General features: G+C 46.5%; 1 protein-coding gene across 2 annotated transcripts in view; it reads right to left on the minus strand.

The window, feature by feature from the left end:
- scube1 (signal peptide, CUB domain, EGF-like 1) overlaps positions 1–15,844 on the minus strand; it is a 145,786-nt gene that overhangs the window by 3,176 nt on the left and 126,766 nt on the right. For both annotated transcript variants that reach the window (XM_067254644.1, XM_067254643.1), the window contains 14 exons: positions 8,062–8,184; positions 6,563–6,679; positions 6,095–6,217; positions 5,853–5,972; positions 4,436–4,534; positions 3,599–3,715; positions 3,283–3,441; positions 2,894–3,097; positions 2,455–2,616; positions 1,786–1,953; positions 1,548–1,709; positions 999–1,196; positions 531–683; positions 35–114 (listed from right to left, as the gene is read on the minus strand). In XM_067254644.1, coding sequence (XP_067110745.1) covers positions 35–114; positions 531–683; positions 999–1,196; positions 1,548–1,709; positions 1,786–1,953; positions 2,455–2,616; positions 2,894–3,097; positions 3,283–3,441; positions 3,599–3,715; positions 4,436–4,534; positions 5,853–5,972; positions 6,095–6,217; positions 6,563–6,679; positions 8,062–8,184 — 1,985 coding nt within the window. The remainder of the gene's footprint in view (positions 1–34; positions 115–530; positions 684–998; positions 1,197–1,547; positions 1,710–1,785; positions 1,954–2,454; positions 2,617–2,893; positions 3,098–3,282; positions 3,442–3,598; positions 3,716–4,435; positions 4,535–5,852; positions 5,973–6,094; positions 6,218–6,562; positions 6,680–8,061; positions 8,185–15,844) is intronic.

Here is a 15,844-nt window from a genome sequence, read left to right on the forward strand (position 1 = left end):
GAAAGCAGATCCCAGTCAGGGAAAGGCCACTTACTTTCAGGATCTCCTGGTGGTTCTCTGAGGCGTAGAGGCGCCCGTCTCGCACAATGTCTTCTATCAGTTGCTGGTAGTCCTCTGTAACGCAACACAGCGTTGACACACACAAACACATACAAGGTGGTCACACAGGGGGGACACAATTTGTCATACACTTTTACCCACATCAACAAAGACAGAGAAAGGAATATCTCAGCTCTCAAAAACATTTGGATGCTGTACTTTGGTAAACTATCCCCAGTATGTATGAGCAGTCTCAAGAAAGGGGAGTCAGGTGGCTAAGCGGTTAGGGAATCGGGCTAGTAATCAGAATGTTGCTGGTTCAATTCCCCGGCCGTGCAATAATGACGTTGTGTCCTTAGGCAATGCACTTCACCCTACTTACATCCTACACCCTACCTCGGGGGAATGTCCCTGTACTTACTGTAAGTAGCTCTGGATAAGAGCGTCTGCTAAATGTAAATGTGAGTGCTGATGAAAGAGAAAATGCTGACCATCGTAGGTGACGTAGGGGACCTGGAAGCCCTTCCCGCTGTTAATCTCGTTGGACTTGAACTGAATCCACAGCTTGCGGGAGCGTGAGGTGAAGGCGATGGGCCTCTCGTACGTCTGGCACGTCTCATAGGTGGTGATGGAGGTGGGAAGAGCTGGAAGGAAGGAGAAGAGTGGGAGGGTATAGGAGGTAGTCACCCTTTGGTGTTAAGCTGTAGGTTAGGGTTAATAAAGGTATGACTGCAGAATCAATTTAATTCAATTTATTTTATCAAGAGGGACAGTGTACATTAAAATGTAAATGCACCCAATTATAGCCAAAAGGCTAGTTTCCGTTTTTGTTACCTGTAATCACCATAATCCAGGAAATTCTGAACAAGGGGTGTCTGTCAGTATTGCTGTGTTGGAGGCATATTGTCGTTAGTGTCTGTATGTGTGTACGTGTGTGTGGGGTGGGGGGGCACACATACCACTCTTCCTCATCACCAGCACATCACCACACTCGTCCTCCATGGGGAGGAATATCTCTGGCACCACGATTAGGATGCGTCTCTTGTGGGGGGGGTTAATGGTCCAGATGCAGTCCACATTGGAGGGGTAGTCCCCAGGGTAGTTGGGGGACTCAATGTATCCTGTGTAGTCACCAAGCTCCCCCCCGCACACCTGGTCTAAGACAGAGACAAATTAGGTGAGTGGGGGCTGCACACCAGAATCAAGGGTTAGACATCCGAAGCGTAGATCGAAGTAAAGTGCTAACACTCACGTTATAAATGTAATATCTCCGTATCACAATATGATGATCATTAGCTTTTTTTTTATCTGTTCAGTGGATGAAATCAATATCTACCTTCTCTTTTATTGATCTTTTATAGATTTCTAAAAATGTTTACTGTATGTCGCATCAATGTGCCTCGTTACCACTTTTCAATCCGCCCAGTGCAAAATAATGCAGCCCATGACAATGTGATGTTACACTGCTCTGATAGAGCAGAGGGGGGGCTCTTTCATGGGGGTCTTACTCTTGCAGTGGGACACATTGGTGGCACCATCAAAGTCTGTGGTGGTGTTGCCAGGGCAGGTGATGCAATAGTTCTGTCCGAACTCAGACTGGTAAGTTCCCGCCGGGCAGCGGATGCAGCGATGGGTGCTGGAGTTGTAGTGGTGCCCGGGGGCACAGTGAACTGAAGGGAGATGCAAGAAAGATGGTCACGCCCACACACATACACACACACACATACAACGCACTGTCAGCCCTACCTTTGGCCTCACAGTCCTTGAAAGCGATGGAGCCCTCGTACTTGGTCATGAGGCCTCCTCCGCAGGGAAAACAGAGTACGCGACCAGGCTCTGGCTGAAAGGTGCCCAGAAGGCACGGCTGGCATGGACGGAAACCGTCAGATGAATATTGACCCGCTGGGCACTGACCTGGGAGATGGGAAGGAGAAAAGGCTATTGGCACCATAACATTAGATCCATCATTTATTTGTCATGATATAAGTAACGTCCATTAATGGTTTGGTAACTGTAAATTGCAGGTATTTGGTGCCATCTTGTAGTGAGAGAAATTTCAGAGTGCCAGTTGATATCAATAATCAATAAACTAGTCATTAGATACTAGTAAGTATGGTCTTATGTGAGTTTGCTATTGATAAGAGTACATTGTGTCTATTTGTTAGGTTGATTCTCCTGATCCCGAACATCTATTCAACCTGACAAATAGACACAATCTACTATCAAGCAAACTAAGCAAATCAAATTCACATAAGAATATACTTATTAGTATCCAGTGATTAGTTCTATTGATTAGTAAAAGTTCTGTTGATTAACATAGGTACAGAGGAAATCCCAATTACCTCCACACCCTCTACACCCATTGCTGACTTGCATATGACACAGACATGACCACAGATACACACACTCACTAACCTCCACACTGGGAAACATTCTTTGCCCCAGTGATGCCCTGACCCTCGGTGCTGGGGCAGGGCTCACAGGACAACTGGCCCTCCGTGTCCTGGTAGGTACCTGGGGAACACTGCACACACTGCTCCTGATCTCCGCTGTAAAACGTTCCCATGCCACAGCTCACTGACACACACACACACCCACACACACACCAATGTACCAAACCACAAACATGGTACAGTAGCTCACTGAAAAACAAAATATTCAATGCACATCTGCTTACATGTAAGCAACAAACGCTGTTAATAAAATGTTCATTAATAAAAAAAGCGTCTGCTAAATGAATAAATGTAAAATGAATAAATGTAAAAGTCTTAACATCCCAGGATGCCTTGTAACAAGATTTCAAGTACCAGGAGGCCTTGTGTAAGGACGATATTTGCCGGGATGCCTTGCTCACCACATTTTCCATCTCTTAAAACCTGTCCAGTGCTGCAGCCCTCTGCCCTTTCGGGCAGCCTGGCGGGTTTCTGGGCCACCTCGTACTCAGTACCGGAGAACTGGATGTAAAACTGCTGCTTGTTGATGGACTTTCTCAGGGTCCGCATGGCACTCTGCAGACGCTGTTTTGTTCTCTCCCGCACGCAATCTATGTCGCAGGAGTCTGTGATCGGCGTGTTGGGGAGGGGGGGGGGGGGGGGCGGGGTTGGGATTAAATCTGACAGGCTTCATCGTGTTATGAGTTCATTTAAAACCGACACAATGTTTCGATCATACATGCATGCACACAAACTCTCTTCTTTTCTTTCTCTTTGTGTGCACAGAAAACAAACATGTGCGCCCACATACCTGAGGCCTCCTCCTCTTTCATCTCCATCTCAAACTCGGCTGTGATGTGGGACACCTCTTTTGAGGGTGATTTGCGTCCGCGCCGTCGCTTCTTGGATGAATCGCACTTGAGGTTGACAAACGTCACCTGGCAGTTGTCGGTGCATGGGAACTGGCCGCCTGTGAGGGCGGGAGAAAGGAAGAATAAAGCCGCTGACTCAATTCCTTATTGATGTTCATCCCTTTGAAAGCATATCATTTACATTTGTTTTATAGTGTTGACACTTGTGTGGTTGCGTGGGTCCATGTGGACTTTTTTGTGTGTGTTTTTGTGTACCTTGCAGACTCTGCTTGGTGGCATCTCTGTGTTTCTCCTTGTTGCGGGGCCTCAAGTGACACTTGGCATCTTTGATCTTGAAGCGAGCCTTTTGTTTGATGGGGGGAGCCAGGATGTCTTCAGCATCAACATACAAGAAAAAACAACTTTGACTACAACAAGTCAACAACCACCACAGTATCTTGATATTATTAGCTGTCCAATAACCTTCAGTGTTTAAAATAAATTTGCATAATGTGTGCGTGTCTGTCTGTCTGTCTGACTGTTTGTGAGCATGCCGGTCTGTCTGTCTGTCTGTCTGAGGCTACAGGTAGTTAGGAGGGACCTGCGGAGAGGTGGTGAACACAGCAAAGACAAGGGCTGAAGGTCTGTACTATATGTGTGTATGTGTGCCCGTCCGTGTCTGTGTCCATTTAGCTTCTTCTGCTAAAGAGGGGGAGAGACAGTTGGGCTGGGGCTAGAGCACCAACATAACCATCATCCTCATCAGCATCATCATCATCAGGGTTGTTAGGGCAGGAGGTGTACTGTAGTCTGTTTGATGAGGGGCTGTCTGAGGTGACTTGTATGTCACAGGCGCACACAACCACATGCACATATCCCCCCACACACACATTCCTCTGGCTGAGATTTTTTACCTAATCCCTGTCCAACATCCACAAAGTGCTGATGGAGATAAGAGCCCCAAAGTAACTAAGCAGCTATGGGAGAGAAGATAAGGATGGAGGGAACGATGAAAAGGAGGAATCCACAGCCCGGTGGACTGGGGATGAAGTGGCCTCTTTTAGAGTAACTGACCTAGCTCAGTGTGTGTTGCAACATGCAATGTGCCGGTACCTGCACAGGTTAGTAGGGTGGTTGTGACATTCCTCTTCTGTGGTGCTTTCCCAGGTTGAACGGGCACCCCACAGCTCAGCGTGTAGCTGTTCTCAGAGTCTAGGAGTCACACATGCACGCTCACATTTTAGGACCGAAAGGGTAAAAATGTTATTGATGATAAGGAAATAGCTGTTTCCTACTCATCAAATTTCAATGGACTAGGGACAGAAATTTAGAAAATGTGTGTGTGTGTGTATGTGCTTCACTGTCTGATGGAAGTATGTGTGTTTCCTGTGGCGAGGGTACTAGGAGAGTACGGAGTATTAACACTTCTATTCGTTTTCTATTACCTCAAATTCTCTTTTTAAGTGCTACAGATTCCCAGCAGAAAGTTGACTGTAAGAAATGTGCCATTTACCAAAACACACTATATACTCATGCACAATCACACACACACACATACACAGACACACATTTGTAAACACACTTCCAGATGTAGGGAGAGAAAGAGTTGAGTGATAGATCTACGGTTACTTCTACGGTTAAGAGCACACACAGACACACTCACACACACAAAGACACCCAAGTACACAAGCACACACAGCAAGGCAGAAATAAGGGATGAAGACTTCAAAACTCATAAAAGGTGGAGGATTTAATTGGGAAGCAGTACTGCGTGCAACTACAGGAATTTAAACACTCTTTCTCCATATTTCTCTCTACCTTGTATTCTCCAGTAAGAAAGAAAAATAAACAAATAGTTAACTTTCTACTGGAGGGCTATCCATCATCCTCACACTCGGTCGGCCAAGCCAAACAGGGCCCGGCAGCAATCTGAGGCCGGGCAATGGAAATATGGCAGGATTAAAGAATGTTATAGTTGATCTGACTGGGAGCCAGCACTAAGCACTATCGCAGTCGGACAGCCTGTATTGACAGCCAACGGGTTTATGAAGCTCTCTCAGCAGGTTAAACATTCATTCATTTTGCTGTGATGCCACATGAGGTCGTTTTCGGCCGGCAAGATAGAGACAGGCAGGCATATGGAGCTCTATTCACTGTGAGAAGGGAGAGTGTGTGACAGAGGAAGTGAGGATGGTCTCACACCACTAGAGGGCAGCACATTCTCTTTAATAAAAGGTGCATGACTGCTGTCCGAATGCTGTGTGCTGTGAGAAGGAAGGGTTACCAGACAGAACCAAACCATAGAAAAGATAACAGGCGGGGGTAGTACATGCAGTTGAAACATTATTAGAAACACAAGACAATACTCAATGGCTGGTTGAGGTTTTTTTTTTGTGTTTGGTTTTAGGAAGGTCCAGTAGATTTGAGAGAGGAGATTAGAAAATGTTTGAAGGACAAGGCAACATCTAGGTCAACGTGGTTAAAGTTGTTGGGTGTTTGCGTGTGCGTGCTCATGTGATTGTGTTCTTACCTGCGAGAAAGAGGGCGTTGGAGGGGCAGGAAAGCGAGCACACCTCAACACCCCCGCTCTTGGTACAGCTGAGCTGGGCGCGTGGAACCGGCTTCCCATTGGGCATACACTTCACCGCCTCTGAAGAGCACAGAGAGTCACATCACCATGACAACCACCAATCCACTGCTATACAGACGCACACGTACACAATCACGCTAACATACACGGTCACACACGTGCACAAACACGCTGGTTCTTACCGACACAGTCCTTCTTGTTCCAGTGGAGTTTCTGTCCGGGCGGACACACACACTCATAGCTTCCCAGTGTGTTCACACAGCTGTGCTCACAGCTCCCGTTGTTAATACTGCACTCGTCTATGTCTGGGACACACAAAAAGACAGGAAAGTCAGAGGCACACAAATGTGTGTGTGTGTGTACGTGTGTGTGCAGGAGTAAGTATCATGTAAATTGTTGTGCAAAATGTACAAAACGCTCACATGTCAAAATCAATGCCTTATAATTTTAGGTGTGTGACACACACACTTGCGCCTACGTGAACAAACACACACAAAGTGAGTGAGTGAGTGAGTGACTGATTGAGTGCCTGAGTGACTGAGGGAATGACTGAGGGAGTGACTGAAGGAGTGTGAGTGAGTGAGTGAGTGAGTGAGTGAGTGAAGGAGTGAGTGAGTGGTTGTGATTGGGAGTGTGTACCGGATACTTACCTCCACAGTGTGTAAATCCATAGAGGGTGAATCCTTTTTGACAAACACACTCAAAACTGCCCGGGTAGTTGATGCACGTGTGGTCACAGGTCCTTTCAAAGGAGCACTCATCAATATCTGTACAAGGACCACACACACACGCACACACACACACACACAGACACACACATATTGAAACACTGCTTTAATATCCCTCCTCCACACACATGAACCACTTGGGCCCAGACACACAACAGAACCCAAACCCAGTGAGACAGAGAGCTGAGGTGGGAGCTCTAGGAAAATGAAGGCTTTTCGACCATGTTTGGAATAGCACCCTGCACAATCATCCTGAACGAGTGGGTTTGAGTCTAAACATTGGCCGGATACATCGTGTGTGTATGTATTTAGGGGGATTTCACCCACCCTTTCCAAAAGAATCACACAAACACACACACACACCACTTATATAATAAGCTGATGCAATTATGGTAAAAGTCACTTTGGGAGTTCAGGATAGAAAAAACAACAGTGTATCTTTGGGAAAGCTAAGATCAGACACATTTATTGATATACAGTAGGTCTCCATGGCTCTTGAGTCGCTAAACACACACAGTTTACTCAGGTATTCTGACTCAGCCGGTCAGATTCAATGTGGCATGGAGTGAATTAGACGGTGTGTCTGCATCAATGCCAAATGGCTGGGTTCTTACAGAGATGCATGGGCTTGCTTCTTTTTCTTCATCCTCCCCTGCGCTGTATCAAAAGGGCACTTCCCTGGCCAAAGGAGCTTAATGCACGGTTCAAAATACCCTGTGTTATAATTTGTCATTTTGTATATATTGTCATGAAGAGGATTTAGCTGATCTGTCTTCCCTCACATTGTGGTGTGTGTGTGTATATGTATATATGTGTGTGTGTCTTTGTCTATCTTGAGAGAGAAAAGGTGAACCGAACAATACCATAAAACACTCAATACTGACATATTAACCATCAAAGCATGCCGACCGACACAAGCAAATGGGAAGATATACAAAACGCACTTGCACACATACACATGCACAACAAGCACACACACTTCCTCTCTATATTACATCCCCCCTTCTCTTTCTTGCTCTCCCTCTAATAGCTGTGTGTTGTTTTGAGTTCAGCAACAACATAACTCCAGAGGCAAAATTGTTCAGTTCAACTGATCATTTGTGTACTCTCCTGCCCCTATCTTGTACAGAGGATCATTTCCAGGTTCCCTCCACACAAAACCATTGATCACATTAATTTCCTGTCTCAGACAGGAAAAGCAAAATCAGGCGACACAGTTACTCGAAATGGAAACTTTGCTTACCAGGTAGGACGTGTGCTGTACGGGCTGTGGCCCTGACTCTAGCGACTAGGGTTCGAATCCGGCTTGGGCTGTTTCTACATGTCTACATTTCCTGTCAATCTCAACTGTCTCTGTCTGATAAAACCAAGAAAAAGGCCCAAAATACATATCATAGGAAATGGAAGCTAGTCACACTGACCTTGGCAGGTGCGCTCGTCAGTGAGCAGTTTGTGACCCTTCTGGCAGCTGCACTCGAATGACCCCACTGTGTTTCGGCAGAAGTGGTCACAGCCTCCGTTGTTCTCCTGGCACTCGTCTATGTCTGGATGGATGGAGAGGGTGGTGAGGGAGGTAGAGAGGAAGAGACAGGGAAAGGGGAGAAAGAAGATGAAGGGCAGAAATACAGCATTAGAGTTACATCTATTTTCTGTTGGTTGACGTGAGCACACACAGATGCACAAGCCCGTAGATGTGGGTTTGTGTGTAGATGGTGCTTCCATACAGGTTTGGACCACGGTACCAATATGTTGCAGAGCACGGTCAACCTCATTAACACATATATTGTCACAATGCATGCTAACAAAGCACAGATATGTCCTGGAATGTAACTTATTAAACTGCACTGCACTATACTGTACTGTTCTGTACTGTATTATACTATACTATATTATACTACACGATACTGTGCTGTACTGTACTAATACTGTACTGTATTAAACTATACTATATTATACTACACAATACTGTGCTGTACTGTACTGCACTATACTATACTGCATTGGACTAGACTGCTTCCATTCAATCTCCAGTCTGATTGGATTTTGAATGAATATCCTACCATCTGTGTCATTCTGTGCTCCCTCTTACATGTGTGTTTTTATCTTCCCTCCCCTTCTTTGATATGCCGCTGAGAACATTACTCTGGTGTGAGCATGCAGTTGTCTGCTACGGTAACGGGCTTATTCTGCGGGGGTTATCACTGTCTAAACTTGTGACACACCCTTTTCTTCCTGGGACCAAGGGAGCTTAGCGTAGCTACAGTACATGTACCTGAGGGAAGGTACACCACTCAGGGACTCAGCCAGAGAAGCATCTGGAGAGAGGAGGGAGAGAGACAGAGAGAGAGAGAGACAAAGAGAGAGAGACAAAGAGAGAGAGAGAGGGAGAGAGACAGTGCCAAATCTGTCTGGACCGCCCCAGCCCCGGGAGATCCAGAGCAGATGATACCTGAGCTCTAACTCCAGGTGTCCACATAGAAGCCCATCAGCAATAAATAGTGAGCGGGATTCCCCCCAGGGCTGATGTGGGCGGTGATGCCAATGCCAAACCTAGCCTTCACGCTAGCACCCTCTCTCACCCCGAGTACCCTCAGCTGAACCCACACCACTGCCCCAGAGGAGCAGGGGAGCAACAGGAGAAATGGTAACCGGAAGGGAAGTGGGATCATACCAAAGAGGGAAAGGAGAAAGGGAGTATGAGAACAGAGGGAGGGAAGGAGGAAGAGGACAATAGCATGGCAGATTACACAGACTAAACCCTTTTTGATTTGTGCTCTAAGTGATGAAAATGGCTGGGGATTAGAGTCTAAGCCTTTGAACTTGGAAGTAAATCAGGCATGAGACCGCCTAGACTTTAGGAGAGGGAGGAAGGGTGAGGGAGAGGAGATGAGAACAAATAGAAGAGGAGAGGAGGAGGAAGAGGATAAAAGAGGATAGGAGAGATGAGAAGAGGAAAGGAGAGAGTGGGGGGGAGGTGTTGGGGTCAAAGAGAGATATAAGCCTAACCCTAAGAAAAGGAAAGAAGGGTTGTGAGTGAAAGGATGAAAAAAATTAAGAAGAGGTGAACGGAAGTGGGGGGTGTGAGTAAATGGCAGGACACATACAGGGAAGACATAGGGAAAGTGAAGAGGACAGACAAGAAAGGAAGAGGTGGAGGAAAAACAAAATAAGTGAGGGGAGAGATGGGGAGAAGAAGGGAGGACAGTCAGAGACTGAACAGCTTGCTTCTAACCTCGGCTAAAGTGAGTCAGCCAGTCCAATCCTCCATCCAAGCCAAGTGAGATTAGTTGAGAGCAGAAAACGAAGATGGCATGACATTAAACAAGAGGAGGAGACATCTTGACAGTGCTTTGTTTTTCCAGTTTCAAACTAGGGTTGTCCCTATTGGGTTCCTTCTTTCTCCCTCTGCCATCCTCCCTCTCTCTCTACCACCCTCTCTCTCACACCCTCTCTCGCTCTCTCTCCTGCATCAATGCTGGGAGGTATTATTTAGTGAAAACAAAGCAATGACTTGGCCTGTCTCTCCTTACAGTTTTACTGGGAGAGGTACAGTAGTAAATATGTCCTCCTTCTGCATCTCCTGCCTTGTCAGAGGCTCTCAGGGGGGTTTGGTCTCCATCTGGATGGGTTAAAAGGGATTTCCTCCTATCAGAGCATAGTGCAGAATGGATTTGTAAGGGGGATGGAAGAGGATAGGTGAAGACTGGAACTCCTTGAACCTATTACATCATTTCAGGTTTAACTTTCTCTGTCACGTAGGTTCTCTTACTCTTTGTAAAAAATGTTTGCCCTACTTTGCCCTCCCTTTCTGCCTCTGTCTATATCTCTCTCTGTCTCACTTTCTCTACAGTCACTCTGTGGCTCTGTTCTCCCCCTAAGGGACGTCGGATCAGTCACTTCTGTCTTTTCAGTTCTGGTTAGAGCACTGATCTTTTATCTTTCAGGAGAGGATGGATGTCCCTGACACTACCGCCAGGTTCACACACGCACATGAATCTTTGTCTGCACACACACTCTCTCACACATACAAAGACACACAAGTAATTCCCCACAGTATCCAAGACATATTATCCAGTATGTTAGAAATGACATGCCTGCCAGCAGAGACGGAAAGAAAACTTAGAGAGAGGTAGAGAGAGAGAGAGAGACAGACAGACAGAGAGAGAAAGAGAGGAAGCGGGTGAGAAGGAGAGAGAAATGGGGGAGGAAGAGAGACAGAGATAGAGAGAGAAAGAGTCTGGCAGCTGTGACCACTGGCACAGTCACCACATCACACCAAGTTTAATGGCCACTGGGGATGCCTGTGCCTAATAACCCTCTATATAATTAGCTTTAATAGCCCTTAAACAAGCTTTGAGCTTAAATAAATACTTTAAAATGTCCACACATCTTGAAATGATAAAGCACTGTCTGTGTGTGTGTGTTTAAATGATAGAGGCAGACAAGACTAAGAGAGGGAAGGAGGAGGAGAAGTGTTGAGTGTTAGTAAGGAATGTTTTTTAGCCTGACAACAAATGAAAAACAGGCAAAAGAGGTCAAAAGAAAGAGGGCTTGTTCAGGGAACAGGCCAAGAGACTCAGCTAAAGAGGGATGGAGGGGTTGTATCCACTTCATGGATACACATTGCACATTGCACAATGCACCAATCACATTGCACTCTTCTTTATATCTTACATTACATTTTTTACATTGTAAATTAGTGGTTAGAATTATTTAGATCCTGTTATACCATGGTCTGGGTGAATACTCGATTCTTATTGGCTGCAGGGGTGTCCATTATCGGGTGATAACGGACACCTACTGCGTAATTGCAGCAAAACTGTCTTTTCACCGTTCTAAATTATTCCGCTGGCTACATAGTATATGAGCCTGTAGAAAGTGTCTGAAATAAGTAACCATAACAACGGGGACGGAGTCAAAGCCTCCATTTACAATTTTGAAAGACTTAAACAAGCTAACTTGTATTTACAACGAGTGACTTGAATATTTATTTTAACCTATTTGAAAATGTTACTTTTCTGAATGTAGTGTGTCAGTGTCACGTAACCGCTCATCTCACATCCCATTCACTATTCACCTCGCTAGTCAATCTAGTTAGTGCAGACAGGCTGCAGCCAACACGACAGTAGCAGCAACTCTACACATGGCCGATTATTTTCTTCTTAAAAATCTAGATTTTATTTGGGGACAATGACATGGCTCGATAGCTGGCTAGTCTTGTTGTTAAACATACTGTAAAATTATAATTACTGTTTGGAGAATATGTCAATTTTGATGCGGTCATCTCACATCCATTTTCGATTCAACTCGCTCCACAGGCTGCGGCCGTACTGTAGCCTAGTACTAGTATATGGCCGATACCTTGTTCGTGAAAATCTTGATATTGATTTTGGGACAGTGACATGGCTGGTTAGCTAGCAAATCTTCTTGTCAAACATACTGTAAAATTATATTTACTGTTTGTCAACCGTACACAATGTTATTGCCTTTTAATCTTGCTAGCAATAACGTTAGCTTTCGGGCTAATAGCTCATCCAAAGGAAAGCCGGTGTTGGTTCTATGAGTTGAGCGGACTAGAAATATCACAGTTGGCTAACGTTAAAAAACGTTAGATTTTCTTTTGCAAAACGCATGAAAACATTCATTTAGATTTGGGAAAAAAAATCGTTGGCAAGTGACCATGGTATAAGCGGGATAATGCCCTTCGAGGTGTCCAATATCACCTGATAATGGACGATGCGGAGGCGTGAACCGTCCGACGCGCAGCGGAGGATGGTTGCTTCTGCGGAGCATTATCCCTAACTTGTTCTACATTCAGAATCAGAATTGTGTTTAATCGCCAAGTAAGTGGTCACAAACAAGGAATTTACTTTGGTGGGCAGGTGCATACAGTGAACATTTAAACATTTCATATTTAAAACTCTTATATGTTTACCATATGCACCTTCCTGCCATAGTAAATTCATTGTTTGTGCAAACTTACTTGTCAAATAAAGCTGATTCTGATTCTGATTTGGGCAGTGGTCAGGACAGTTATCCAATTCCCTGTACAGTTTCTCTCTCTCCTTTAGTATGCTTTCTCGTTTGTCCTGTCTGTCTGTCTGTTACACACACAAACATCCATCCCATCATCTTCCGCTTATCCGGGGGTCGGGTGGCGGGGGCAGCAACCTAAGCAGGGAGGCCCAGACTTCCCTCTCCCCGGCCACTTCCACCAGCTCTTCCTGGGGGACCCCGAGGCGTTCCCAGGCCAGCCGAGAGACATAGTCCCTCCAGCGTGTCCTGGGTATTCCCCGGGGCCTCTTCCCAGTGGGACGTGCCCAGAACACCTCACCAGGGAGGCGTCCAGGAGGCATCCTTATCAGATGCCCGAGCCACCTCAACTGGCCCCTCTCGACGCGGAGGAGCAGCGGTTCTACTCTGAGCCCCTCCCGGATGACCGAGCTTCTCACCCTATCTCTAAGGGAGAGCCCGGACACCCTGCGGAGAAAACTCATTTCGGCCACTTGTATTCGCAATCTCGTTCTTTCGGTCACTACCCACAGTTCACGACCATAGGTGAGGGTAGGAACGTAGATCGACTGGAAAATAGAGAGCTTCGCCTCCGCATCACTGCGGACGCCGCACCGATCCGCCTGTCGATCTCACGCTCCATCCTTCCCTCACTCGTGAACAAGACCCCGAGATACTTGAACTCAAGATCTCCTCCCCGACCCGGAGATTGCACTCCACCCTTTTCCGGTCGATAACCATGGCCTCAGATTTGGAGGTGCTGATTCCCATCCCAGCCGCTTCGCATTCGGTTGCGAACCGCTCCAGTGAGAGCTGAAGGTCACGGCCCGATGAAGCCAACAGGACCACATCATCTGCAAAAAGCAGCGACCCGATCCTGAGGTCACCGAACCGGACCCCCTCAACGCCCTGGCTGCGCCTAGAAATTCTGTCCATATAAGTTATGAACAGAATCGGTGACAAAGGGCAGCCCTGGCGGAGTCCAACCCTCACCGGGAATAAGTTTTACTTACTACCGGCAATGCGGACCAAACTCTGGCACCGGTCGTACAGGGACCGAACAGCCCCGATCAGGGAGTCCGGTACCCCGTACTCCCGGAGCACCCCCCACATGAGCCCCGAGGGACACGGTCGAACGCCTTTTCCAAATCCACAAAACATGCGTAGACTGGTTGGGCAAACTCCCATGCACCCTCCAGAACCCTGCCGAGGGTATAGAGCTGGTCCACAGTTCCACGGCCAGGACGAAAACCACATTGCTCCTCCTGAATCCAAGGTTCGAAAATCCGACGGACCCTCCTCTCCAGAACCCCTGAATAGACTTTCCCAGGGAGGCTGAGGAGTGTGATCCCCCTAAAGTTGGAGCACACCCTCCGGTCCCCCTTTTTAAAGAGGGGAACCACCACCCCGGTCTGCCAGTCCAGAGGCACTGTCCCTGATGTCCATGCGATGTTGCAGAGTCGTGTCAACCAAGACAGCCCTACACACACAAACAAACACACACAATCCCTGACAGACATGTAACAGTGCCTGATCAATAGTCTGCTCTCGCTGCGATCAATAACCCCATCCTAAGGCTGAATTTCCTATGCCTTTGCCTGGCCATTGCATGGTATTACTGCTGCCTGTCTGCTTGTTTGCATGCCTGCTTTCCTGCCCACCTGTCTGTCTGGCCGCCTGACTTACTGTTAGCCCAACGGTCTGTCCTTCTATCTGTGTACTTATTTGCCTGACTGTCTGACTCCCAGCCTGTCAGTGTGCCTGCCTGACTGACAGTTTGTCTGCCTGTCAACCTAGCGGTTTGTCAGTCTGCTTGCCATCACCTTTTTTATTTGCCTGCTGTCTGTCTCTGTTGATAAATACATGTCTGTCAGTCAGCTAGTCTGTCGGTCTGCGTGGTTGTTGGGAAGATGTTGGAACTGGTGTTCAAAAATGTATCTCTGTGTAAGCTGAGCACTGTGTTGAACTCAAGTAGTAAAGACTCTCAAAGATTTAGGGTTCAGGTATCAATTAACATCAGCCTTAGGTCAACACAACACTGTTGAGCATGTATTTAGTATTGGTAATTGTTTATTTAGCGGTGTTCTAAACAATCAAGTATTATTGAGAATATCGGAGTGCATCTTGACCCATGACCTATGACTTCTGGGTGTATGAAGTCAAATCCTGGGGTTGCCTAGTGCACCATTGTTCCAACAGAGAGACAGAGAGAGAGTGGATGCTAAAGAAAAAAAGGGAGAGGTAAAGAGAGTATTCAAGAGAAAAAGACAGAGAAAGTGAGTAGGAAAGAATTTGAGAAAATAAACCTCCTATTGTCACACAAACGCAGTTTACCGGGGGATAAGAATCACTCGGTTAGAGGAATTTGGAAGCCTTCCCTCGCCCGCGTAAAGCTCACCTCAGGGCTATACGGCTCGCTCCCTCGCTTGGGGAGGCAGAGAGAGAAAAAAACAGCCATACAGGAAAAAAAGGTGTGTAGTTTTACAAAATATTTACAGTAAAAAAAAGCAATTAAGTGGAATGCACTGACTGAAACATGAACTTTTCCAAATAACCGGGGGAGTGCAAGGAGGAGGTGGAGGTCTAGTTCACTATGTTTCGCGAAGGTCCCCCTCTGGGTTTACTGGCTAATGTGTCCAGACGTCATGTCCGAGCCCAGCGTGTATGTACTCGAGGGTTATCCTCCCGCGCCTCTGTTAGCTTTGTCTCTAAGGGCTCTATTGTCGGATCATAACAAGGACGCTAACCGTTGCGTTTCAGCCTAGAGCATCAACTCTCTTTATATTATTTATTCATTTTTTCCAAGGGGATGCCCAGATGCTGAGTCATGTGAAGAGACTGCCATGGCATTCGCATGGTTTTCTGAAGAGATTACAGTGTGTGTTTTGGGAAGAGGACTCCATGACAAAGTCATAGCAGCCTATTAAATAAGTATTATAGTTTTCATGGTCGTTTGATTGGATTATGAGTTTGTTAGTGTGTTTTTACGTGTGTGTTTGTGTGCGCAGGGAGAGGAATGCAGGCCAGTGAGGACGTGTCTAAGGTGCCCATACAAGCAATGTGCAGCTGAGCAGCTCTGTCTCACTGCACCGACCACACACATGCGGACACAGGCAAACACTGCACAAACTCACACATATTGCTTGCGCCATTGTTAACCATCTCAGACATACGAACGACATAGACGTTAAA

The sequence above is a fragment of the Osmerus mordax genome, chromosome 17 (assembly GCF_038355195.1).
Source record: "Osmerus mordax isolate fOsmMor3 chromosome 17, fOsmMor3.pri, whole genome shotgun sequence".
In the NCBI taxonomy this organism is placed as follows: Eukaryota; Metazoa; Chordata; class Actinopteri; order Osmeriformes; family Osmeridae; genus Osmerus; species Osmerus mordax.